The sequence below is a fragment of the Salvelinus namaycush genome, chromosome 3 (assembly GCF_016432855.1).
Source record: "Salvelinus namaycush isolate Seneca chromosome 3, SaNama_1.0, whole genome shotgun sequence".
In the NCBI taxonomy this organism is placed as follows: Eukaryota; Metazoa; Chordata; class Actinopteri; order Salmoniformes; family Salmonidae; genus Salvelinus; species Salvelinus namaycush.
The window spans coordinates 24,052,821-24,073,151 of record NC_052309.1 but is presented as its reverse complement, the minus strand read 5'-3'; the positions used below and the strand labels follow the sequence as shown (position 1 = coordinate 24,073,151).

At 41.6% G+C, this 20,331-nt stretch overlaps 1 protein-coding gene across 1 annotated transcript in view; it reads right to left on the bottom strand.

Annotated features, from left to right (window-relative positions):
- LOC120044278 (teneurin-1-like) overlaps positions 1 to 20,331 on the bottom strand; it is a 194,799-nt gene that overhangs the window by 50,690 nt on the left and 123,778 nt on the right. Inside the window, exons 14-21 of the mRNA XM_038988885.1 lie at positions 15,474 to 15,690; positions 11,517 to 11,636; positions 9,084 to 9,345; positions 7,956 to 8,223; positions 5,748 to 5,891; positions 5,222 to 5,471; positions 4,484 to 4,504; positions 3,170 to 3,402 (exon numbers count right to left, since the gene is read on the bottom strand). Coding sequence (XP_038844813.1) covers positions 3,170 to 3,402; positions 4,484 to 4,504; positions 5,222 to 5,471; positions 5,748 to 5,891; positions 7,956 to 8,223; positions 9,084 to 9,345; positions 11,517 to 11,636; positions 15,474 to 15,690 — 1,515 coding nt within the window. The remainder of the gene's footprint in view (positions 1 to 3,169; positions 3,403 to 4,483; positions 4,505 to 5,221; positions 5,472 to 5,747; positions 5,892 to 7,955; positions 8,224 to 9,083; positions 9,346 to 11,516; positions 11,637 to 15,473; positions 15,691 to 20,331) is intronic.

The window sequence follows — 20,331 nt, the reverse complement described above, 5'->3', positions numbered from 1 at the left end:
ATTCTCAATCAGGGACAACGATTGACAGCTGTCTCTGATTGAGAACCATATTAGGCTGAACACAGAAACAGACAAACTAGACACACAACATAGAATTCCCACCCAGCTCACGTCCTGACCAACACTAAACAAGCAAAACACATAAGAACTCTGGTCAGGACGTTACACCTGTCTTATTCTCCGTCATGTTTGGGTGTTGCTTGTTTTTGTAATATTTGTCAATACATTTCTCTAGTCTTATAATTTGTTTTTTGTTGTTATCCAGATTGAAGGTTATTACCCACCAGATTGTGAAGTGCTAATATTTAGTCTAACTTACTGATATTGAATATTACATTTTTATCTTGAGGTGATCTACATTGCTGTGTTCAGTCCGCCATCTTGCCATCCCATTCCTCATGTCTTACTCATTATTAGAAAAAAGCTTGGTCCAAATCAGATATTAGGTACTATTTTTATTGAATATTTATATGAGGCCTATACATTAAAATGGCCAATTTGGGTAAAAATCAATTAGCTTAATTTCTCAGAGATATATTTCAACAAAATAATGTTGCAGGAATGCTAATCTTATCTGGTTCTAACTACATAAATTATTTCAAAAAAATCTGAGATGGTGGGTGTCATGGCTTGCTGAAATGACATTGAACAAACCAGGGGTAAGTCAGTTATTGGGACTGTGTGTGATGGACCCTGATGTGGTGACTGTGTGTTATCACCTGATAATGTAGGGGTGGGCAATACATTTGTCTCGAGGGCCACATCGGGATTTAAAAATTCAGCCAAGGGCCACAAAGATTTTTTGGGGGAACGATTTGTTCGTCAAAAGCAATTTGTGGGCTAGAAAAAAGGCAGTTATTTGAAAATGTAGAGGTCCATTATAATTTCCACATACTTTTTATCTAGTTTTAGATGTTCAAGAGTGGCCTGGAGTGTTTTTTTTACCCAAAATAATAGTCCCCCCATTTATTTTATTATTATTATAATTTTAGATTTTTTTACTCAAACCTCCCCCGGATCCATCCGCAAGCACATTCAATTTGGTCCGTGGGGCCGTATGTCGCCCACCCCTGTGATAAGGGCATTACTCTGGCGTCTACGGGGCCTGGGATCCCTGGTATTGTGTATTGGAGGAGCAGCAAAATTAATTTCCATTGCCGCCATACTGTACTGTGTGGTCTAACTAAGCTCCACCCAGCCCAGATGATAAGGCTGAAGGAGAGGTTGAGGGAGAAGCGGAGGGGGAGAGAGGAGGGGCAGGCACATAGCTGGAATTAATAGCGTCTCAACACTGGCGCCAGAAAATCATGCCCGGGCTGAAGCCAGTCTAAATGATGTGCCCACATTGCTCTGAGCCTAATTTGGCTCTTACACATGTTCACTGTAGAGAGGAGACTGCAGACAGGAATTTCAACCCCGACAAAAAGGAGAGACACTCTGTTTGAACTTCAAAGCCGCCGCTGTTTGAGAACCGAAAATGAATGGGATCATCATTGGTGGACAAACCAATTTCAAGGACTTTATATTGACAAGACAGAAGCACATTGAACCTCTGCTAATATCTGTCAATATTCAGACCCTGAATCATAATACTTCTCAGGTTCAGAAAAGGGCTGGTTGCTGAATGCATATACAGTGCCTTCAGAAAGTATTCATAGCCCTAGACTTATTCCACATTTTGTTGTGTTACAGCCTGAATTCTAAATAGATTTTAATGAGAAAGTGAAAACATGTTTTTAGAAATGTTAGCAAATTTATTGAAAAAGAAATAGAGAAATATTTAATTTACGTATGTAGTCACACCCCTGAGTCCAATCATGTTAGAATCACCTTCGGCAGTGATTACAGCTGTGAGTCTTTCTGGGTAAGTCTCTAAGAGCTTTGTACACCTGGATTGTACAATATTTGCACATTGTTCTTTTATAAATTCTTAAAGCTCTGTCAAGTTGGTTGTTGATCATTGCTAGACAGCTATGTTAAAGTCTTGCCATAGATTTTAATGCCGATTTAAGTCAAAACTGTAACTAGGCCACTCAGGAATATTCAACATGTATATTTGTCCTTGTGTTTTAGGTTATTGTCCTGTTGAAAGGTGAACTTGACTCCCAGTGTCTGTTGGAAAGCAGACTGAATCAGGTTTTCCTCTAGGATTTTGCCTGTGCTTAGCTCTATCCATTTATTTTTATCCTAAAAAAACTCCCCAGTCTTTGCCGATGACCAGTATACCCATAACATGATGCAGCCACCACCATGCTTGTAAATATGAATAATGGTACTCAGTGATGTGTTTTGTTGGACTTTCCCTAAACATAATGCTTTGTATTCAGGAAATAAAGTTAATTTCTTTGCCACATTTTTTCACAGTTTTACTTTACTGCCTCATTGCAAACAGGATGCATGTTTTGGAATATTTGGATTCTGGTACAGGCTTCCTTCTTGTCACTGTCATTTAGGTTAGTACTGTGGAGTAACTACAATGTTGTTGATACATCCTAAGTTTTCTCCTATCACAGTCATTAAACTCTGTAACTGTTTTAAAGTCACCATTGGCCTCATGGTGAAATCCCTGAGCGGTTTCCTTCATCTCCGTCAACTGAGTTAGGAAGGACGCCGGCATCTTTCACTATGCTCAAAGGGATGTTCAATGTCTGCTTTTTAAAAAACTTTTACCTGTCTACCAATAGGTGCCCTTCTTTCTGAGGCATTGGAAAACCTACCTGGTCTTTGTGGTTGAATCTTTTTGAAATTCACTGCTCGACTGAGGGACCTTAGAAATAATTTTATGTGTGGGGTACAGAGATGAGGTACTCATTCAAAAATCATGTTAAACACTATTATTGCACACAGAGTGAGTCCATGCAATAAAGAGGTTGACTGAAGACATTTCAGCTTTTCATTTGTAATAATTTGTAAAAAAAAAAATATATATAATTCCACTTTTACATTATGGGGTATTGTGTGTAGGCCAGTTACACAAAATCTGTAACACAACAAAATGTGGAAAAAGTCAAGGGGTGTGAATACTTTCTGAATGCACTGTAAAAAGCTGTGTCCTTTTAAATCTCACAATTCACAAAATACAATTTATTCAGCAAAATTTCAAATTGAAAGCAATTATTCTTTAGGATTATAGACTAATTGCTATATTAAGGTAATGATGAAGCTGTACCTCTGGGGTTGTTGAGGGAGGCCTCGGTGGCTTTGCCCCCGTCTCCACAGTGGCCCTGGTCGAAGGGGGTGCACTGGTCCCCAGTCCCTGCCACCACCTCCATGTTCTTGGCCAGGTCCTTCGGCTCTGTGAGGGTCCTGAGTCTGTAGACCCTCCTGCTGCTGGTGTCAGACAGGTAAAGAAGCTCCCTTACAGGGTCCATGGCCAGGTAGTACTTATGGGCTGGGCTGGTGCTGAAAAGAACAGACTTGTGAGCAAAATGTTACCTAGTCACGTAGGTCTAAAGTACCAAAAACATGAACAATGTACTGTTTGTATGAAATACACATATACAGTACTGAGTAATCTTCAAAGAGCTGGCTTTTATCACTAAACACCAGTTCAGTTGCCTCCGACAGTCTTTCATATTAAATGGTTGCTCAAGAGGAACCACGTCATCAGCCCCGACATTAAAATCTCGCTGACGTGAAACAAACATCTGCCAACCAAAGATAGACTCCATCTTTTCATCAGAAGTTATTATTACAATCCTTACAGCGCTAATTCTGACAGCTGTATCACCTTTACAGTTGATTCACTGCAACTGAAAGGGGACTGAAATCCTGACAAAATGATGGAGGCAACCTAAGTGCCTGTGTAATATGAGCCCTGACAGAGTGTAAGAGCTATGTGTGATGGCGTGCTTCCTTGTGAACTCTCTGTAAATATTAAGCTATGATTATAGATGCTGATTCAGAGAGGAACATTACTCATCTCAGGCTTTAGCTGAATGTGCCATCCCATACAAGCAGTGAGGAAAAAAGCACAGCTAGTTCAGTGATTTTTTTTACAGGCTTTGATTGAGAAAGAATCAATTGCGAACATGACAGCTGCTTGAAAAGATGAATCATATCTCTGGGAGAGATGAGAGCCTGTTCGTTTGGGGGAGAGAGTATGAGAAGCCTATCCCAACACAACAGTGTTACACTGGCCTTCAGCGGGGCGCTCTCCCATCTAAACACACATGAAAGGCTGGGGCTTGTCTATGATAAGAGGCACCCTTTAAAGACCTCGCCTCGTTTGTATTTTTCTCCAAAGTATTTCTCTCCATTTCTGATCCCTGCTACTTTTAAATCCAGGTCAATACACTTCCATATTGACTGACTCTCCTCACTTCTAATCCTGTATTCTGTAACCAAATGAGAACGTCTTCTTTCATCCATGAAAGGGAGGCAGGCGGTTTGCAACTGAAGCATCGCTCTCTTCATGCAGCAGTGTCATAAAAACAGTTTTGAGGAAAATACATTATGAATGAATATGGTATTGAAAACGTACCTGTGCCTGATATCTCGATTCCTAGCAGCGTTGTATTAAAGAGATAGAAAGACAGTATTAGTTCTTATCCTTGGAGAAATGTCTCTTCTTCGATCCATGATTACACTTATGAAAGCATTTCAATGAAACTTTTCTGTTCAGTTTGTTCGTGTACTGTGTGCACAATAGATTACTTATTTTCTAATCTTTTTCCATTTGATCTTGAAAATTGAACAATCATAACAACAGCAAAATATTTGGGCAACTAGCACTACAACAACTTTTATTATACTGTATATGTCAAATGCTTCAACCTCAAATAGTGCTTGTGATAATGTACAAATACATAAAAACACTGAAAAACATATTTAAAGATGCACTATGCAGAAATTGCTTCGCCATTTCCTGGTTGCTAAAATTCGAATAGTTCGCCTAATTTCAGTTCATGTGACAAAACAAGCAAGTATAGTGCAGAGAATCATTTTACCATCTAAACCGCTGTGAAGTATATTTTCCATAACCAAAACTATTGTATTTTCAACCTTTTAGACCTGGTGTACAAAACTGAAAGTAAAAGGCGCAAAAACTAAACTTAAGAACAGGAAAAATAGAAATAGCGCACATAGAACAGATCTATCACTTCTTAGACTTGCTTTCAATGAGAATGGCATATCTATAACATATATTTCCATGTGCATTTGGTTGGGTCGCCCAAAAAGTTACATATTGCTGCTTTAACTGTTAGTCTTAACGTGTCACCTCAGTTCTAGAATGCTAATAGCAAATCCGTTGGGTAGAATCCTTCTGATGAAGTTGAAGTCGCCAATGTAGATGCTGCCGTCGGAGCCACAAGTGATAGCGACAGGAGCGTAGAGCTTGCTGCCCAGGGCAGGCCCGTTACAGTTGGGGCAGGGGATGGTGCGCACGTTCCCCGTCCCCATCACTGTGTGGATGACTGGAGGTTGCTGGGAGATGAAAATGTTCTCTCCATTCCCTTTGTGTAGGACACCTGGAGTTTAAGGACAACTAGCAATTATAATCCAATCCAGAGGAATGACTAGTCCTTCCTGGAATCTTCAAAGTTCAACAAGGCCAAGAATAATGCATTGTACTAGTCTATATCAAGTAATTTAAAAAGGAAGTTAAAAAAATGATAGTTTGGCAAGAATGTCTTCACAATATTCCTACTGGATAACCAGGTAGGAAATAGTGTCAGGTCAGGTAGGCTTAGGGTAAAGTACTGTTGAATGGAATTGTGATACAGAGGAACAGGCAGAGTCCTTACCGCTTTGGAGGTTAAGGATGTGGTGCTTGTCCAGGGACCAGCCCCCTAGGTTGGAGGCAATCATCTCAAAGCCCTGCAGCTGAGCCATCCTTCTCTCCCACACAATGTAGTCAGCACATGACTCATACTCATAGCCTACAGAGACTGGAACACAATAGACCACTAGGCCGTTAATGTGACGCCGCCAATGCATTCATTATGCTGTTGTTATTGCATTTACAAAGAGACATACCTGGAAAACAACAACCCCTAATGCTTTTGTGATGGTGCGGCTAGCTCCTGCACAGTGTACAATTGCTTGAATATGTAGTTGCTGTGGTCAAGGCAGAGGCTGGAACGATGCAGCGCGGTGGTTATAGCGGAGCCTGGATGTGTGCTAACAATCTGCGAGTCTCCGGAGCCTTTTTAATGCATCACTGATACCATCATGCTCTGCTGCATCCACCCAGTATGTGTACATGCTCACACAATTTTTGTCACTCTGTCTTGCTGTCTCTCTCTCTCTCTTCCTCTCTCACCCACACAAACACATGCGAAGGAAGCACACGCAAACACACACACACACAACAAGCAGGACATAGTCAGTTACACAGAGTAGCTACAGGCTCCTGCCTGTCTCACCATGATAGATCAGCCTGTTACTATCGGCAACGGAGAGAGGGATGGTGAGGAGGAAGGAGGGAGAGAAAGCGTGAGAGAGAGAGCTCAATTCCCACTGGTACATAAAGATAAATGAATAAATTAGAGCCTGTCTCATTTCCTTATCTCTTCCTCTGGTTTCGTGTGGATGAAAATATGTTTGCCCCATAACAAAATGTGTGTTTTGAATTTGAATTTAGTTTGGATGTTGTTCCTAATTGTGTCATGTGTTCGGTCCGTAACATCTCCAGGACTTCCTATTTATATCACAGACTATTAACCACAGTGCATCATATACACCATCAAGGAGCTGAATACACACAAATTAAATCGTGCATTCAGTGAGAAAGGATTCCAATGCATGCACACCAGCCAGGCAATCAAGAAACACTCTGCTATCTGATAGTAATATATGGAGCAATCAAGAGAGAAATCCTCATAGTGTGAAGGAGATAAGAGTGCCCAGCTAGCACATGATGTTCTGAGAACCATATGTTTCTTAGAGCTTGGTGAACATGTGGTTATCTTATGGTTATTTTGCATACAACCTTCCTACAATGTTCTGGGAATGGAGCAAGATAGTTGTTTGGCTTGGGAACATTCTCAGCCCTTTTAAGGAACTTGACAGAATAAAGTTATTTTCTTGGTATTTCGTTACTTTAACAGAACATTTCCTAAAAGTCTAAACATGGTTACATTTAATTAACATTTTTAGTAATGTTCTATGAACGTTCTCCAACTGGTTTGATATTGGGAATGTTCTCAAGTAGTTCAGAGAAAGTCATGAAACAATGTTCTCCTGTGGGAATTTCAGTACTTCAGCATAACGTTTTCGGAAGGTTTCCTCAAGTAAGTAATTCAAAAACCTCAAAATAACCTATAATTTCCGATCTCAAAACGGTAATAAAACCTACCAGGAAACATTTCAAGGAGCCATAGTAAAACGTTCTCAGAACCTCCTTGCAACTAAACATTTTAGTTCCCAGAACAGGTGAAATGTTCACTTCCGTTTTCAGAACATTTAATTAAACTACTTTCAGATTTACCGGTCAGGAACCTTCCCAGAACCAATGGGAAACCAAAAACATACGTTCCCACAACTTCCAAGGAACCAAATGTGCTAGCTGGGTCTCTCCTGCTTTCTATTCCATTTAGATTTGTAACACTCTCTCCATCAAGAGCTGGTGCTCCCAATAGGCAGACGGCACACTAAATCAACCACTGATATAGAGCTTATATGTGGCCCTTCAAAAATCTCTCAGGCTTTCATACTACTGACCATTAACACACTGACAATCTCTTTAGAGCTCTGTGTGATTGTATTATCTAAAGATAAAGTATAACAAAAGTAACATGCTGTTCTTCTGTTACACTGTTGAACATTATACTGTCTTTATAGATTTGTATCTTCCATTAGCTACAGATTGTCTCTCGTAGTTACCCAATGGAGAATGCTTACTTGCTTTCATCCCTTGGGTGTAAATTGTCAAAGGAGTGAAATACAGCACATTATATTTGCCATATAGGAAATCTGAAAGCAGATGATTCAAGTGCTCCATACTGTCTTACCCAAAGCTTGGGCCAGGCCCAACACTTTCTGCCCATAGACATCAGTCTTGTTCCAGGCCAGGACATAGACCAGGTTGGGGGCAGCAGGGAACCACTTCTGAAAGAGGCGTCCCTCGATGGCGGAGGATACGTGCACCTTAACGAGGCCAGTGGGGATGATGGAGTGGGTTAAGATGATGCGTAACAGAGATTTGTAGCCAGGGGAGCGGGTGCTCAGGTAGCTGAGCTTTAAGAAACTGCCAGGGATGGTGATCTCCTCTTGGACAGCCTGAGGAAGAGGAGAAAGCATTTCACCTGCTGTTATTACATGCTATTGGTAACTAGGAGTTGGAAAGGCTTCAAAAGCCCCAAGGATACAGACTGTACGTATAGAAAACTTTTAAAACTTTTTCAGCAAAATAATTTTTGATCACTCAGTGTTTGTACTCGCTCCAAGATATACTTGCACGTACTGTATATCACTTTCTTGAAACCAAATCAAAATAACGATACTTGACACTTTTTTAAACTTTGAACATTCTTTGTAACACTATGCCTCTGGAATACAAAATAGCAACTATATATCCTATATCATTAGCAACGTACAGGAGGACATTTTAATTACTGCTGATGATCTAACCCCCACTCCCACCCTTCACTGCTCACAGATTCAATCATTCTGAACTGGGTCCTCATTAAAATCACTATCAGTTTCATTATCTTCCACAACAAACTAGGACGTCTAGTCATCTACACACTGCAAAACACAGTTCCAAAGAGGTAGGAATATCAGGGGAATCGGGGGAGAAAATAGCAAGCAGATGGCAGCTCTGTGAATAAAGCGCCCCGGCAACTGATTAGTGTGAGATTCTAAGATGATTCACAGGTACAATATGAGCCTGCTGGAAATTTGACACGGTGCGGGAAGAACGCAAAAAAATACATTTCAATATCCTACTAAAGAAAAATGCAGGAATTGGAATAAAAACGACCATTTATCACTTACACCTGGAAGTCATCATAACATGATATTCCGAGTAGAGTATAGGTTGTAATTGAAAGCTGAGTGAGTACCACTGGGACTTAATACTGTATATTACCATATATATTATGTTTATTACTGGCTGGTGAGTGGGCAGTCCACTGTACCTGCAGCTCAGGGATGGCAGGGCCTCGCTCCTCACAGGTGCTGGCGAAACGGGTGAGAGGGGAGGGGAGGACGATTGGGTAGGGACTGACAAGGTTCTTCAGGTCACATACAGGGGGGCGAGACTCCACCCTCGCCATGGTGACCTTCTCTACAACGACAAACTGGTTCCATGGTAACCAGACGGTGCGTTTCTGCATGAGGAAGGGAGCCCTCTGGAAGATCAGGGAAACTGAGATTCCCCCTGCAGCCACCAGGTCAAAACTACAGGAACAGAATCAACACAAATCAGAGCAAGACTATCTCAGCATCATAAGCCAGTTTACTATAGTATCCATGTCACACCCTGACATTAGAGAGCCTTTTTATTTCTCTATTTGGTTAGGTCGGGGTGTGATTAGGGTGGGCATTCTAGTTTTTCTATTTATTTGTTCCCAATCAGAGGCAGCTGTCTATCGTTGTCTCTGATTGGGGATCATACTTAGGCAGTCTTTTTCAACCTTTAGTTTGTGGGATCTTGTTTGTGTGTAGTTGCTTTCTGCACTGCATGTAGCTTCACGTTCGGTTGTGGTTTATTGTTTTTTCGTGTTCATCAAAATAAATGATGTACGCTTACCACGCTGCACCTTGGTCTGATTCTTCCATCAACGGGCGTGACAATCCACTAGTGGTGTAACGAACCGTAGTTGATTCGTGATCCGTACGGATCACCCCTCACGATTCGGCACGCATGTGAACCGCGGATCAATTGCAAAGTTTAACCATCATAGTGTGAAATACAGTTCGACTTCCGCTGTTACTTTTTAAAGTAATAATTCCCTAAATCTCGATGCAGAGCTGCAGTGAAAAGATAAAGACAAGACAGATATGTGCTGTGTTTTACTCTGAAGCCTGAAGGATGATTTGATTATTGTTAAAAAGCAGTTGTGTGTACTGTTCACGTGAACTGGGCATGTTGAATCCCAACGCATCAAACCTGGATGCTCGTGTTGCAAAAAGCAAAGAATAAAAAATAGCAGTGACAGCCATGGCTAGCGGAGGAGCTGAAGAACTGGAAAACCTTCCGCTTCATTTAAGTCTCATGTATGGGAGCATTTTGGCTTCCCTGTCAAATATGAGGTCAGAAGAAGGGTGGTGGGCAACACCATTACGGTGTGTAGGCATTGTGCCACAAGAAAGCCGTATGATCATGGAAATACATCGAGCATGGCCACACATTTAAAGCGTCATCACCCTTGTGTGTCAGTGACGGGAGCCAACTCAGCCAAGAGACAACAACTTCTCACCGCGGCATTTAAGCCCTGCTGCAGAATCCGACCGGGCTAAAGCCATCACCAAATCTATTGGGATGTTTATCACTGCAGACATGAGGCCATACTCTGCTGTGGAAAACAAAGGGTTTAAAAATATGGTGAAAGTGCTTGAGCCACGCTACGAAATCCCCTCGCGCACCCACTTCATTATGAAGATCGTGCCAGATCTTTATGAACAGGAAAATATCAACATTGAGCACTGAGCACTGAAACTGCACTGTCTGTCCATGATCCTACCTCTGAAAACAAAGTTTCTACAATCCATGACCTCAAGTGAGGAAGACAGCACCATCACTAGAGATGTCAAGGCTGCCATTAGAGAGGACCTGAACCCCAGATACCCCCCTAATGTACAGGACTACCTTCATAGATCTACTGCACTGGATCCAAGGTTCATGCCACATAGCCAACAGGAGCAGACTCAGAGGCATCTCCTCCACAAAATAATTCGGCCATGAAGGAGTTTTTCGGGGAGACCTTTGCGAGCAAGGACACAGGCAAGACGTTTGCCAACACCATCAAAGAGGAGGTGGCATCGTACAAGGCAGCAAGTGGCATTCCAGTGGTTGGTGATCCACTGGCATGGTGGAAAAGCAATGTGTGTAAATACCCTCACATTTCCATGATGGCAAGATGCTACCTGGCTGTGCCTGGCACTTCAGTTCGTAGCGAGAGGGTGTTCTCCACGGCAGGAGACATAGTGACTGCAAAGAGGACTACCCTCTCCCCAGACAATGTAGACATCCTCATCTTTTAAAAAAATAATTTGAAGTTATAAGCTCAGGTCTGCTTTGCTTTCTTTCTTAACTTTTTTTTGATAATGTGGACACGGGCTATTTTTTCATTCACTATTGTTCAAAGGAAGAAAGTATCATGCCTCATATTGCACTTTAATTTAACAATTGAGTATTGAATATTTTATTTTAATATTTTATTTAAACATCGAAAAGTTCCTTGCTTTAAGTGTTCTTTAAGTAATAAATGGAAAGCAAAGTTATAATTGTCTCCCTCTTTATTTTTGCTGATCCGAAAAATGATCCGATCCGTGACTCAAAACCGTGAGTTTTGTGATCCGTTGCACCACTATTATCCACATACAATTCTTGACCACTGTCTACCTACCTGCCATCCTGGCGACTGACAGAGAAGCCGAATTCGGGGTACTGCTGGAAGCTGATGTTCACCCCCACCAGTGGGGTCCCGTCTACTGCCACCACCTGCCCCCGGATCACTGAGGCTCGGCTAGGAGAGAGCAGGGTTTATTTCACTGGGTAAATACATTCTACTATAACAAGTTAAGCGTTTTCCAGTTCAGTTGACAATGCAATAGTGCTATATCCATACACTGTGGTAGCTTACAAATAGCTACATAGAACAGGATCTGTACTTCAGTGGCAATTATACACTGAACAAAAATATAAATGCAAAATGTAACAATTTCAAAGATTTTACTGCATTACAGTTCATATAAGGCAGTGGTTCCCAAACTTTTTATAGTCCGTACCCCTTCAAACATTCAACCTCCAGCTGCGTACCCCCTCTAGTACCAGGGTCAGAGCACTCTCAAATGTTGTTTTTTCCCATCATTGTAAGCCTGCTACACACACACACTATACGATACATTTATTAAACATAAGAATGATTGTGAGTTTTTGTCACAACCCAGCTTGTGGGAAGTGACAAAGAGCTCTTATAGGACCAGGGCACAAATAATAATCTAAAAATAATTAATAATTTTGCTCTTTATTTAGCCATCTTACATACAAAACGTTATTTGTTCATCAAAAATTGTGAATAACTCACCACAGGTTAATGAGAAGGGTGTGCTTGAAAGGATGCACAAAACTCTGCAATGTTGGGTTGTATTGGAGAGAGTTTCAGTCTTACATAATTTTCCACACACAGTCTGTGCCTGTATTTAGTTTTCATGCTAGTGAGGGCCGAGAATCCACTCTCACATAGGTATGTGGTTGCAAAGGGAATCAGCGTCTTAACAGCGTGATTTGCAAAGGCAAGAAACTCTGAGCACAGCCCTTTCCAGAAATCTGGCAGTGGCTTCTGATTAAATTCAATTTTCACAGAACCGCTTGTGCAATTTCGATGAGGCTCTCTTGTTCAGATATCTGTAAGTGGACTGGAGGCAGGGAATGAAAGGGAAAACGAATCCAGTTGTTTGTGTCGTTCGTTTCAGGAAAGTACCTGCGTAATTGGACACCCAGCTCACTCAGGTGCTTCGCTATATCACATTTGACATTGTCCGTAAGCTTGAGTTCATTTGCACACAAAAAAATCATACAATGATGGAAAGACCTGTGTGTTGTCCTTGTTAATGCAGACAGAGAAGTGCTCCAAATTCTCAATCATAGCCTCAATGTTGTCCCGCATATTGAATATAGTTGCGGAGAGTTCCTGTAATCCTAGATTCAGATCATTGAGGCCAGTCGTGTGAGAAACTCATCATCATGCAAGGAGTCAGACAAGTGAAAATGATGGTCAGTAAAGAAAACTTTAAGCTCATCTCTCAAATCAAAAAACGTGTCAATACTTTGCCCCTTGATAACCAACGCACTTCTATATGTTGTAAAAGCATTACATGGTCGCTACCCATATCATTGCATAACGCAGAAAATACACGAGAGTTCAGGGGCCTTGCTTTAACAAAGTTAACCATTTTCACTGTAGTGTCCAAAACGTCTTTCAAGCTGTCAGGCATTCCCTTGGCAGCAAGAGCCTCTCAGTGGATGCTACAGTGTACCCAAGTGGCGTCGGGAGCAACTGCTTGCACGCGTGTTACCACTCCACTATGTCTCCCTGTCATGGCTTTTGCGCCATCAGTACAGATACCAATACATCTTGACCACCAAAGTCCATTTGATGTCACAAAGCTGTTCAGTACTTTAAAAATATCCTCTCATGTTTCCAGTGGTTTGCAGACAAGGATGTCTTCCTTAATTGACCCCCCATAAACGTAATGGACATATACCAGGAGCTGTGCCAGGCCCGCCACGTCTGTTGACTCATCCAGCTGTAATTCATATAATTCACTGGCTTGTATGCAAAGCAGTAATTGTTTCAAAACATCTCCTGCCATGTCACTGATGCGTCGTGAAACAGTGTTGTTTGATGAAGACATTGTCTGTATAGTTTTTTTGGCCTTATCCCCCAGCATTGTCCCGGCTATATCCGAGGCAGCAGGAAGAATTAAGTCCTACACAATAGTATGGGGCTTGCCTGTCCTAGCCACTCGGTAGCTCACCATATAAGACGCTTCTAGCCCCTTCTTACTAACGGTATCTGTAGCTTTTCTACATGTCTTACTACTTATTTTTCAAATTGTCATGTTTCATTTCTAAATGTCTCTGCAAGAGTGAATGTTTCCTGTGAGAGAGTAACGGTTCATGTGATTTGATGTTAATTATTTGACTAGGCTACCTGTATTTGACATTGTGCTGTTATTTTGCTGAACACTAGATGGTTACATTTTATTTTTGGCAGTGAAACAAGGCTACTTAGGCGAGAAAAAAACTCACCCAAATGTATAACCCCGTTGGAAAATATAAATGTACTGTTTGAAAATGTGAAGAATGTGAATCACATTTTTTATTTGGTGTACCCCGATGGCATTGCGCGTACCCCAGTTTGGGAATACCTGATATAAGGAAATCAGTCAAATTAAATAAAGAAATTAAGCTCTAATCTATGGATTTCACATGACTGGGAATACAGATATGCATCTGTTGGTCACAGATACTTTAAAAAAGGTGGAAGCATGGATCTGAAAACCAGTCAGTATCTGGTGTGACCACCATTTACATCGCATAGAGTTGATCAGGCTGTTAATTGTGGACTGTGGAATATTGTCCCACCCCTCTTCAATGGCTGTGCGAAGTTGCTGGATTTTGGCAGGAACTGGAACACACTGTTGTACACGTCGGTCCAGAGCATCCCAAACATGCTCAATGGGTGACATGTCTGGTAAGTATGCAGGCTATGGCAGAACTGGGACATGTTCAGTTTCCAGGAATTGTGTATAGATCCTTGCGACATGGGGCCGTACATTATCATGCTGAAACATGAGGTGATGGAGGGGGATGAATAGCACGATAATGGGCCTCAGGATCTCATCATGGTACCTCTGTGCATTCAAATTGCCATTGATAAAATTCAATTGTGTTTGTTGTCCGTAGCTTATGCTTGCCCATACCATAACCCCAGCCGCCACCATGGGGCACATTGTTCACACTGTTGACATCAGCAAACTGCAGCAAAATGCTGTCTGCCATCTGCCCGGTACAGTTGAAACCAGGATTAATTCGTGAAGAGCACACTTCTCCAATGTGCCAGTGGCCATTAAAGGTGAGCATTTGCACACTGAAGTCGGTTACGATGACGAACTGCAGTCAGATCAAGATCCTGGTGAGGACGACGAGCACACAGATAAGCTTCCCTGAGACTGTTTCTGATAGTTTGTGCAGAAATTATTCGGTTGTGCAAACCCACAGTTTCATCAGCTGTCTGGGTGGCTGGTCTGAGACCATCCGGCAGGTGAAGAAGCGGGATGTGGAGGTCCTGGGCTGGCGTGGTTATGCCAGATTCTCAAAAAATATGTTGGAGGCGGCTTATGGTAGAGAAATGAACATTCAATTCTCTGGCAAGAGCTCTGGTGGACATTCCTGCATTCAGCATGCCAATTGCACGCTTCCTCAAAACTTGAGAGACATCTGTGACATTGTGTTGTGTGACATTTTAGAGTGGCCTTTTATTGTCCGCAGGACAAGGGGCACCTGTGTAATGATCATGCTGTTTAATCAGCTTCTTGATATACCACACCTGTCAGGGGGAAGGATTATCTTAGCAAAGAAGAAATGCTAACTAACAGGAATGTAAACAAATGTATGTGCAAAATTGGAGAGAAAGAAGCTCTTTGTGTGTATGGAAAATTTCGGCAATCTTTTATTTCAGCTCATGAAACATGGGACCAACACTTTACATGTTGTGTTTATATGTTTTTTCAGTGCAATTCTACAGTATACGAGCTATTTCTGTTCTTCCATGCAAACTATCTATAATATACTCTACCTGCTGTCGAACGGGATGTCTCCAGGGAAGACATGGGTGCTGTCCTTCCCAACCAGGAAGTGGACACGGTCATAGAAGAGGCGTGAGAGGAGCGAGGCGAAGGGGGTCTGGCTCTGCTGGATCAGGTCCAGGGGGTCCGGGGAGCCCTGGCACAGAGGCCCACTGTGACAGCTCGACTGCTGGCAGCAGTCCGGGTCCACACAGTCCGTCAGGCCATCTACAACACAATAACACAACATCATCACAGCTAAGTCTACACTGTACAGTATCTCAGGCTCACAATGTAATACAGGTGGGAGAGTTAAATAACATTCAAAGCACAGAGGACCATGTGAAATTGAGATAAAATCTCTCAAGTGGTTTGAAACTGTAAATCAAATTTCCAAATTATATAGAATAAATCGATAATGTTTCTCCTAAGTGGGAGTACATCCACTCCACCCTATTGAGCCTTTAACACACAGTAATCAAGATGTCTTGCTGTGATGATTTAAACTTGAAAAACGTGGAGATACTGATGAATAACAATATATCTAGCAGCTAGATATATTGTTATTCATCAGCATCTCCACTTCAATGAATAATTGTCATTTTGAGAGTGAAGAACTGAGAAAAAAACAGAATTCAGGAAAATATAAAGAGTGCCTATTTGAAAGCCAGGAAAAAATTATGAGTAGCTCACGACATGTTTCATAATTTAAAAGTAGCTCTCATGCTAGAAAAGGTTGGAGACCCCTGATCTAGATCATTTCTGACAAGGAGCAAAATGCACTTCTGATTTATACAGTCTCAATACAGTACATGTATACTGCACTTACTTGCCGCTCTATAATTGCAATATAGTGCCTTCCTAACTATGTTCTCTTTAATGTCTAATACAATGTGGGTCTGAGCAAAGGCAGCGCGCATTGGTTCCATTAAATCCATAGACTCCTCTCACACAGCCAGTTTCAGTAGTGCAAAAGTGAATGCTGACATTCATCACAGCAAAATTGCATTGGTAATTAAAAGCAGAATAATGTCTCTTTGTCTTTTGTACACACCTTGCGCGATATGTAAACATGCTTTCTCATAACACGTTTTAAAAGTGTGGTTACTTATATCAGAGATGGCAAATATAAGTGCAATGTGGAATTAATTCAGAATAAAGTGTTACAGTAAGTATGTGTACAGAATATAATAAGGTAGGAACTATACTAAGGTAATGTAATAAGATAGTAACTATATTAACATAATGTAACAAGGTGTAATGATACAATATGTGCCAAATAAAATTGACAAGCTTAAATTCAGTAAACTACTGGCTAACACAACAGCATAACTACTGGGCCGAGAGCCATAATATCCCCATTCAGTGCTGGATTGCCAAAGTAAGGGAGGCACTGTGCCCAGCAGGCCTGGAATTTCGTGATTTTAGGGGCAAGGCCATTTGGGGGAGTATATGTGGGAGTATATGTGACAATAGCCAATAAAATTGCGTATGTAACTAAATAATTAGCCTACATGTCGAAGTGTAGGTGATATCTTATGCTACTGGCTACTGGCTAGAGTCCAGACCGATGCTGACATGAGGGAGGCGCCTGAAAATGTAGCCAAACTTTAATGAGACTTTTAATTACATACTCCATATATAGGCTAAACGCCAGTCATGTTTGACAAATTTAATGTAGCATCATTATTAATGTCTAAATGCTTGATTCTGTCGACATACTTGAGGCATGTTCATTCAGATAGGAGAGAAAGGTCAGTACCTGCTGAGCACTGCAACATCACCCACCTTGCAATCTGAGCAGAGTCAACATTTTGAAACTATTTAACCATAAATGTAATTGTTTATTAAAACCTGGAAGTTTTTGACATTTTATGAGGCATGCCTCACCATGTTCTGACCATAATGTTAACAGGATTATTTTATAAACACTTCCATTGAAACCAGCAGGATCTATTTCTCTCATGTTGTCAACTTTCTTTCATTGCCGAGCAGCAAAATACATAATCCTAGTCATATTAACAACCCATGCTAGTTGTTGCGTCTTTAGATCTTCCCTCCTTCTAAATTTCTGAATGATATTTCATCTCTGTCATATGAAACCGCTCACATTTTGCTGTGCACTTTTGAAGTAAGGACAGGCAGACCAATAGAATTGATAATCTTTTCTACTATAGGGGATAGTAGATTGACATAGGCTAGTGATTTTGCTGTTCGTTAGGCCTACTCATCTTGTTGGCTGATGAAAAGTAAATGTGGACAGTTCTTCTAACATCTTCAATATGAAAGCCGCAACATTCCCTATGTGTCAGTCTTCACTTGTAGCCTACTTCGGAGCTGCGATGCCTGTGAGAAGGACGCGATCATGTGACGGTATCTGAGATATCTGAGAGAGCCAAGTGAGTGAGAGGTGATTCGGAGCATGGCGATTGGCAGCAGGGAGAAGGGAATTATAATGATTATATTCAGCCCAAGGGCACAACGGCCACAAGGCATGGATTTATTTAGGGGGCATTACAGCCACACAAGGGGGAAGCGACAGTCATGGCCCCTGGGAAATTCGAGGCCTGGTGCTCAGCCATAACCAATACTTAGATAATCAACAAATAAACAACGCAATGAAATTATGAAGAAAACATTTATTTGGGGGAGAATTGCTATGCGTGTTCCGGATCTATTGTTGTATAATTAATGTACTCCACAGCTTCAAAAGTAAAACAAAGCATAGTGCATCAGCAATGCACAGCCACCATGTTCATAGTGAAGGCTGTTCATTTGTGGTTATAGCAACTCATTTACAGCTGGTTGGAAAAGTCATTATCTTTTCTCTTAATCACTGCTCTTTTTCAGGTGATCATTTGCCATTTAGTTTTTTCAAACAATGCCTCCGATGAGGCCTCATTTGGAATATAAATGGCATTTCTAATGGAGTTGAGATGAGATGAAAATAGGAATATGTTCTGGAGTTGTGATGTATATATATTGGCTTGAGAAAGTAATTGGCATGGGGTGATTATTTCCTCCTCCTTTGTTGGAGTGTCGGGCCAAAATGAATGTACATCATCCAAGATTCCCATCAGTCATAAGAACTCACACACAATGCGGAGGTATCATCTTTGAAGGGAGAGTCATAGCTGTCGTGAATAGCACTCAATTAGGTTGTAGAATGACAGAGTGAACGTTTACTGCCCAGGCTGCCGCACATAACTGAACTGAACGTGATTTTATTTTCTATTGTATTGGGTGAGGAAAGAAAATACAGTGCATGATTTATGATCAACACAAACAAAACAAAGATACACTAACATCACGCTGCACATGCCTGCCTTATCACACGCACAGGCACACACAGGGGAACGCACACTAACACGGCTAAAGAAACTGTGAAAATTAGCAAAGAATGAAGACCTGATAAAGTGAAGAAGCTGTTTTGCTTCAATCTAGAAGCTTCCTAGGATCTAACTTAACACTGTCAAGGTAAGAGGTAATGGTACAAGCAGCCAGAGCTGGGAAACCCTGAGGAGTGGGTGAGGTAAAATAATTCACGCTCAAATCCACATCTCCCTGTTTTTCAGACACTAGCTAGACTGTAGAGACTGTGCACAATATTATGCTCTTACCTTCTCTGACACTTTGGCTATGTTTTAACTGGCAGCCAAATTCTGATCTTTTTTCCACTAATTGCTCTTTTGACCAATCACATCAGCTCTTTTCACATCAGATCTTTTTCAGAGCTGATCTGATTGGTGAAGAGAACAATTACTTGAAAAAATATCAAAATTGGGCTGCCTGTGTAAACGCAGCCTTCTGTCTGCATGTTTAAAGGATCTAGATGCAGTCTAATGTAGCTAATTTACACCTTATATAAAGAGGTACATTTTTTATAAAAAATAAATAAAAATCTCCCCTTTTCTCCCCAATTTTCGTGGTATCCAATCGCTAGTAATTACTATCTTGTCTCATTGCTACAACTCCCGTACGGGCTCGGGAGAGACGAAGGTCGAAAGCCACGCGTCCTCCGAAGCACAACCCAACCAAGCCGCACTGCTTCTTAACACAGCGCACCTCCAACCCGGAAGCCAGCCGCACCAATGTGTCGGAGGAAACACCGTGCACCTGGCCCCCTTGGTTAGCGCGTACAGCGCCCGGCCCGCCACAGGAGTCGCTGTGGCGGGCCGGTTAGGGAGGGCCAAACCCTCCCTAACCCGGACGACGCTAGCCCAATTGTGCGTCGCCCCACGGACCTCCCGGTCGCGGCCGGCTGCGACAGAGCCTGGGCGCGAACCCAGAGACTCTGGTGGCGCAGCTAGCACTGCGATGCAGTGCCCTAGACCACTGCGCCACCTGGGAGGCCAAGAGGTACATTTTAATGAAACATCTGACTCATGTAGTGGAATTGGATGAGACATAGTGCTCAAACAGAATCAGTATATTTTGGAGCCTGTCACTTTAAATGATTTCATAATGACTCTTCATTTATACATATTACACCTCATGTTGTATCATCATAAACTCATAAGAAAAAGGAGTTCACGCTCCAACCACATCCCTGTTTCCAGATGGTAGCGTGACTGTACAGTAACTGTATTACGCTTTTATCTCCTTTGCCACATACAAAAGAACTAGATGCAGTCTAGTGTAGCCAATGTACACCTCATATACAGAGGGACATTTAAATTAAGAAGCTAACTCATGCACTCGATGAGACATGGTGCCTAAACAGAAGCAGTATGTTTTGTAAACTGTCAATCACAATTTGTATTATACCAAACTACAGTAATTACTACATTACGCAACCATGTTTTACACTTCATATTACATAATTATAAACTTGACTTTCTCTTTTTTAACTTTGAAACAACAATAACA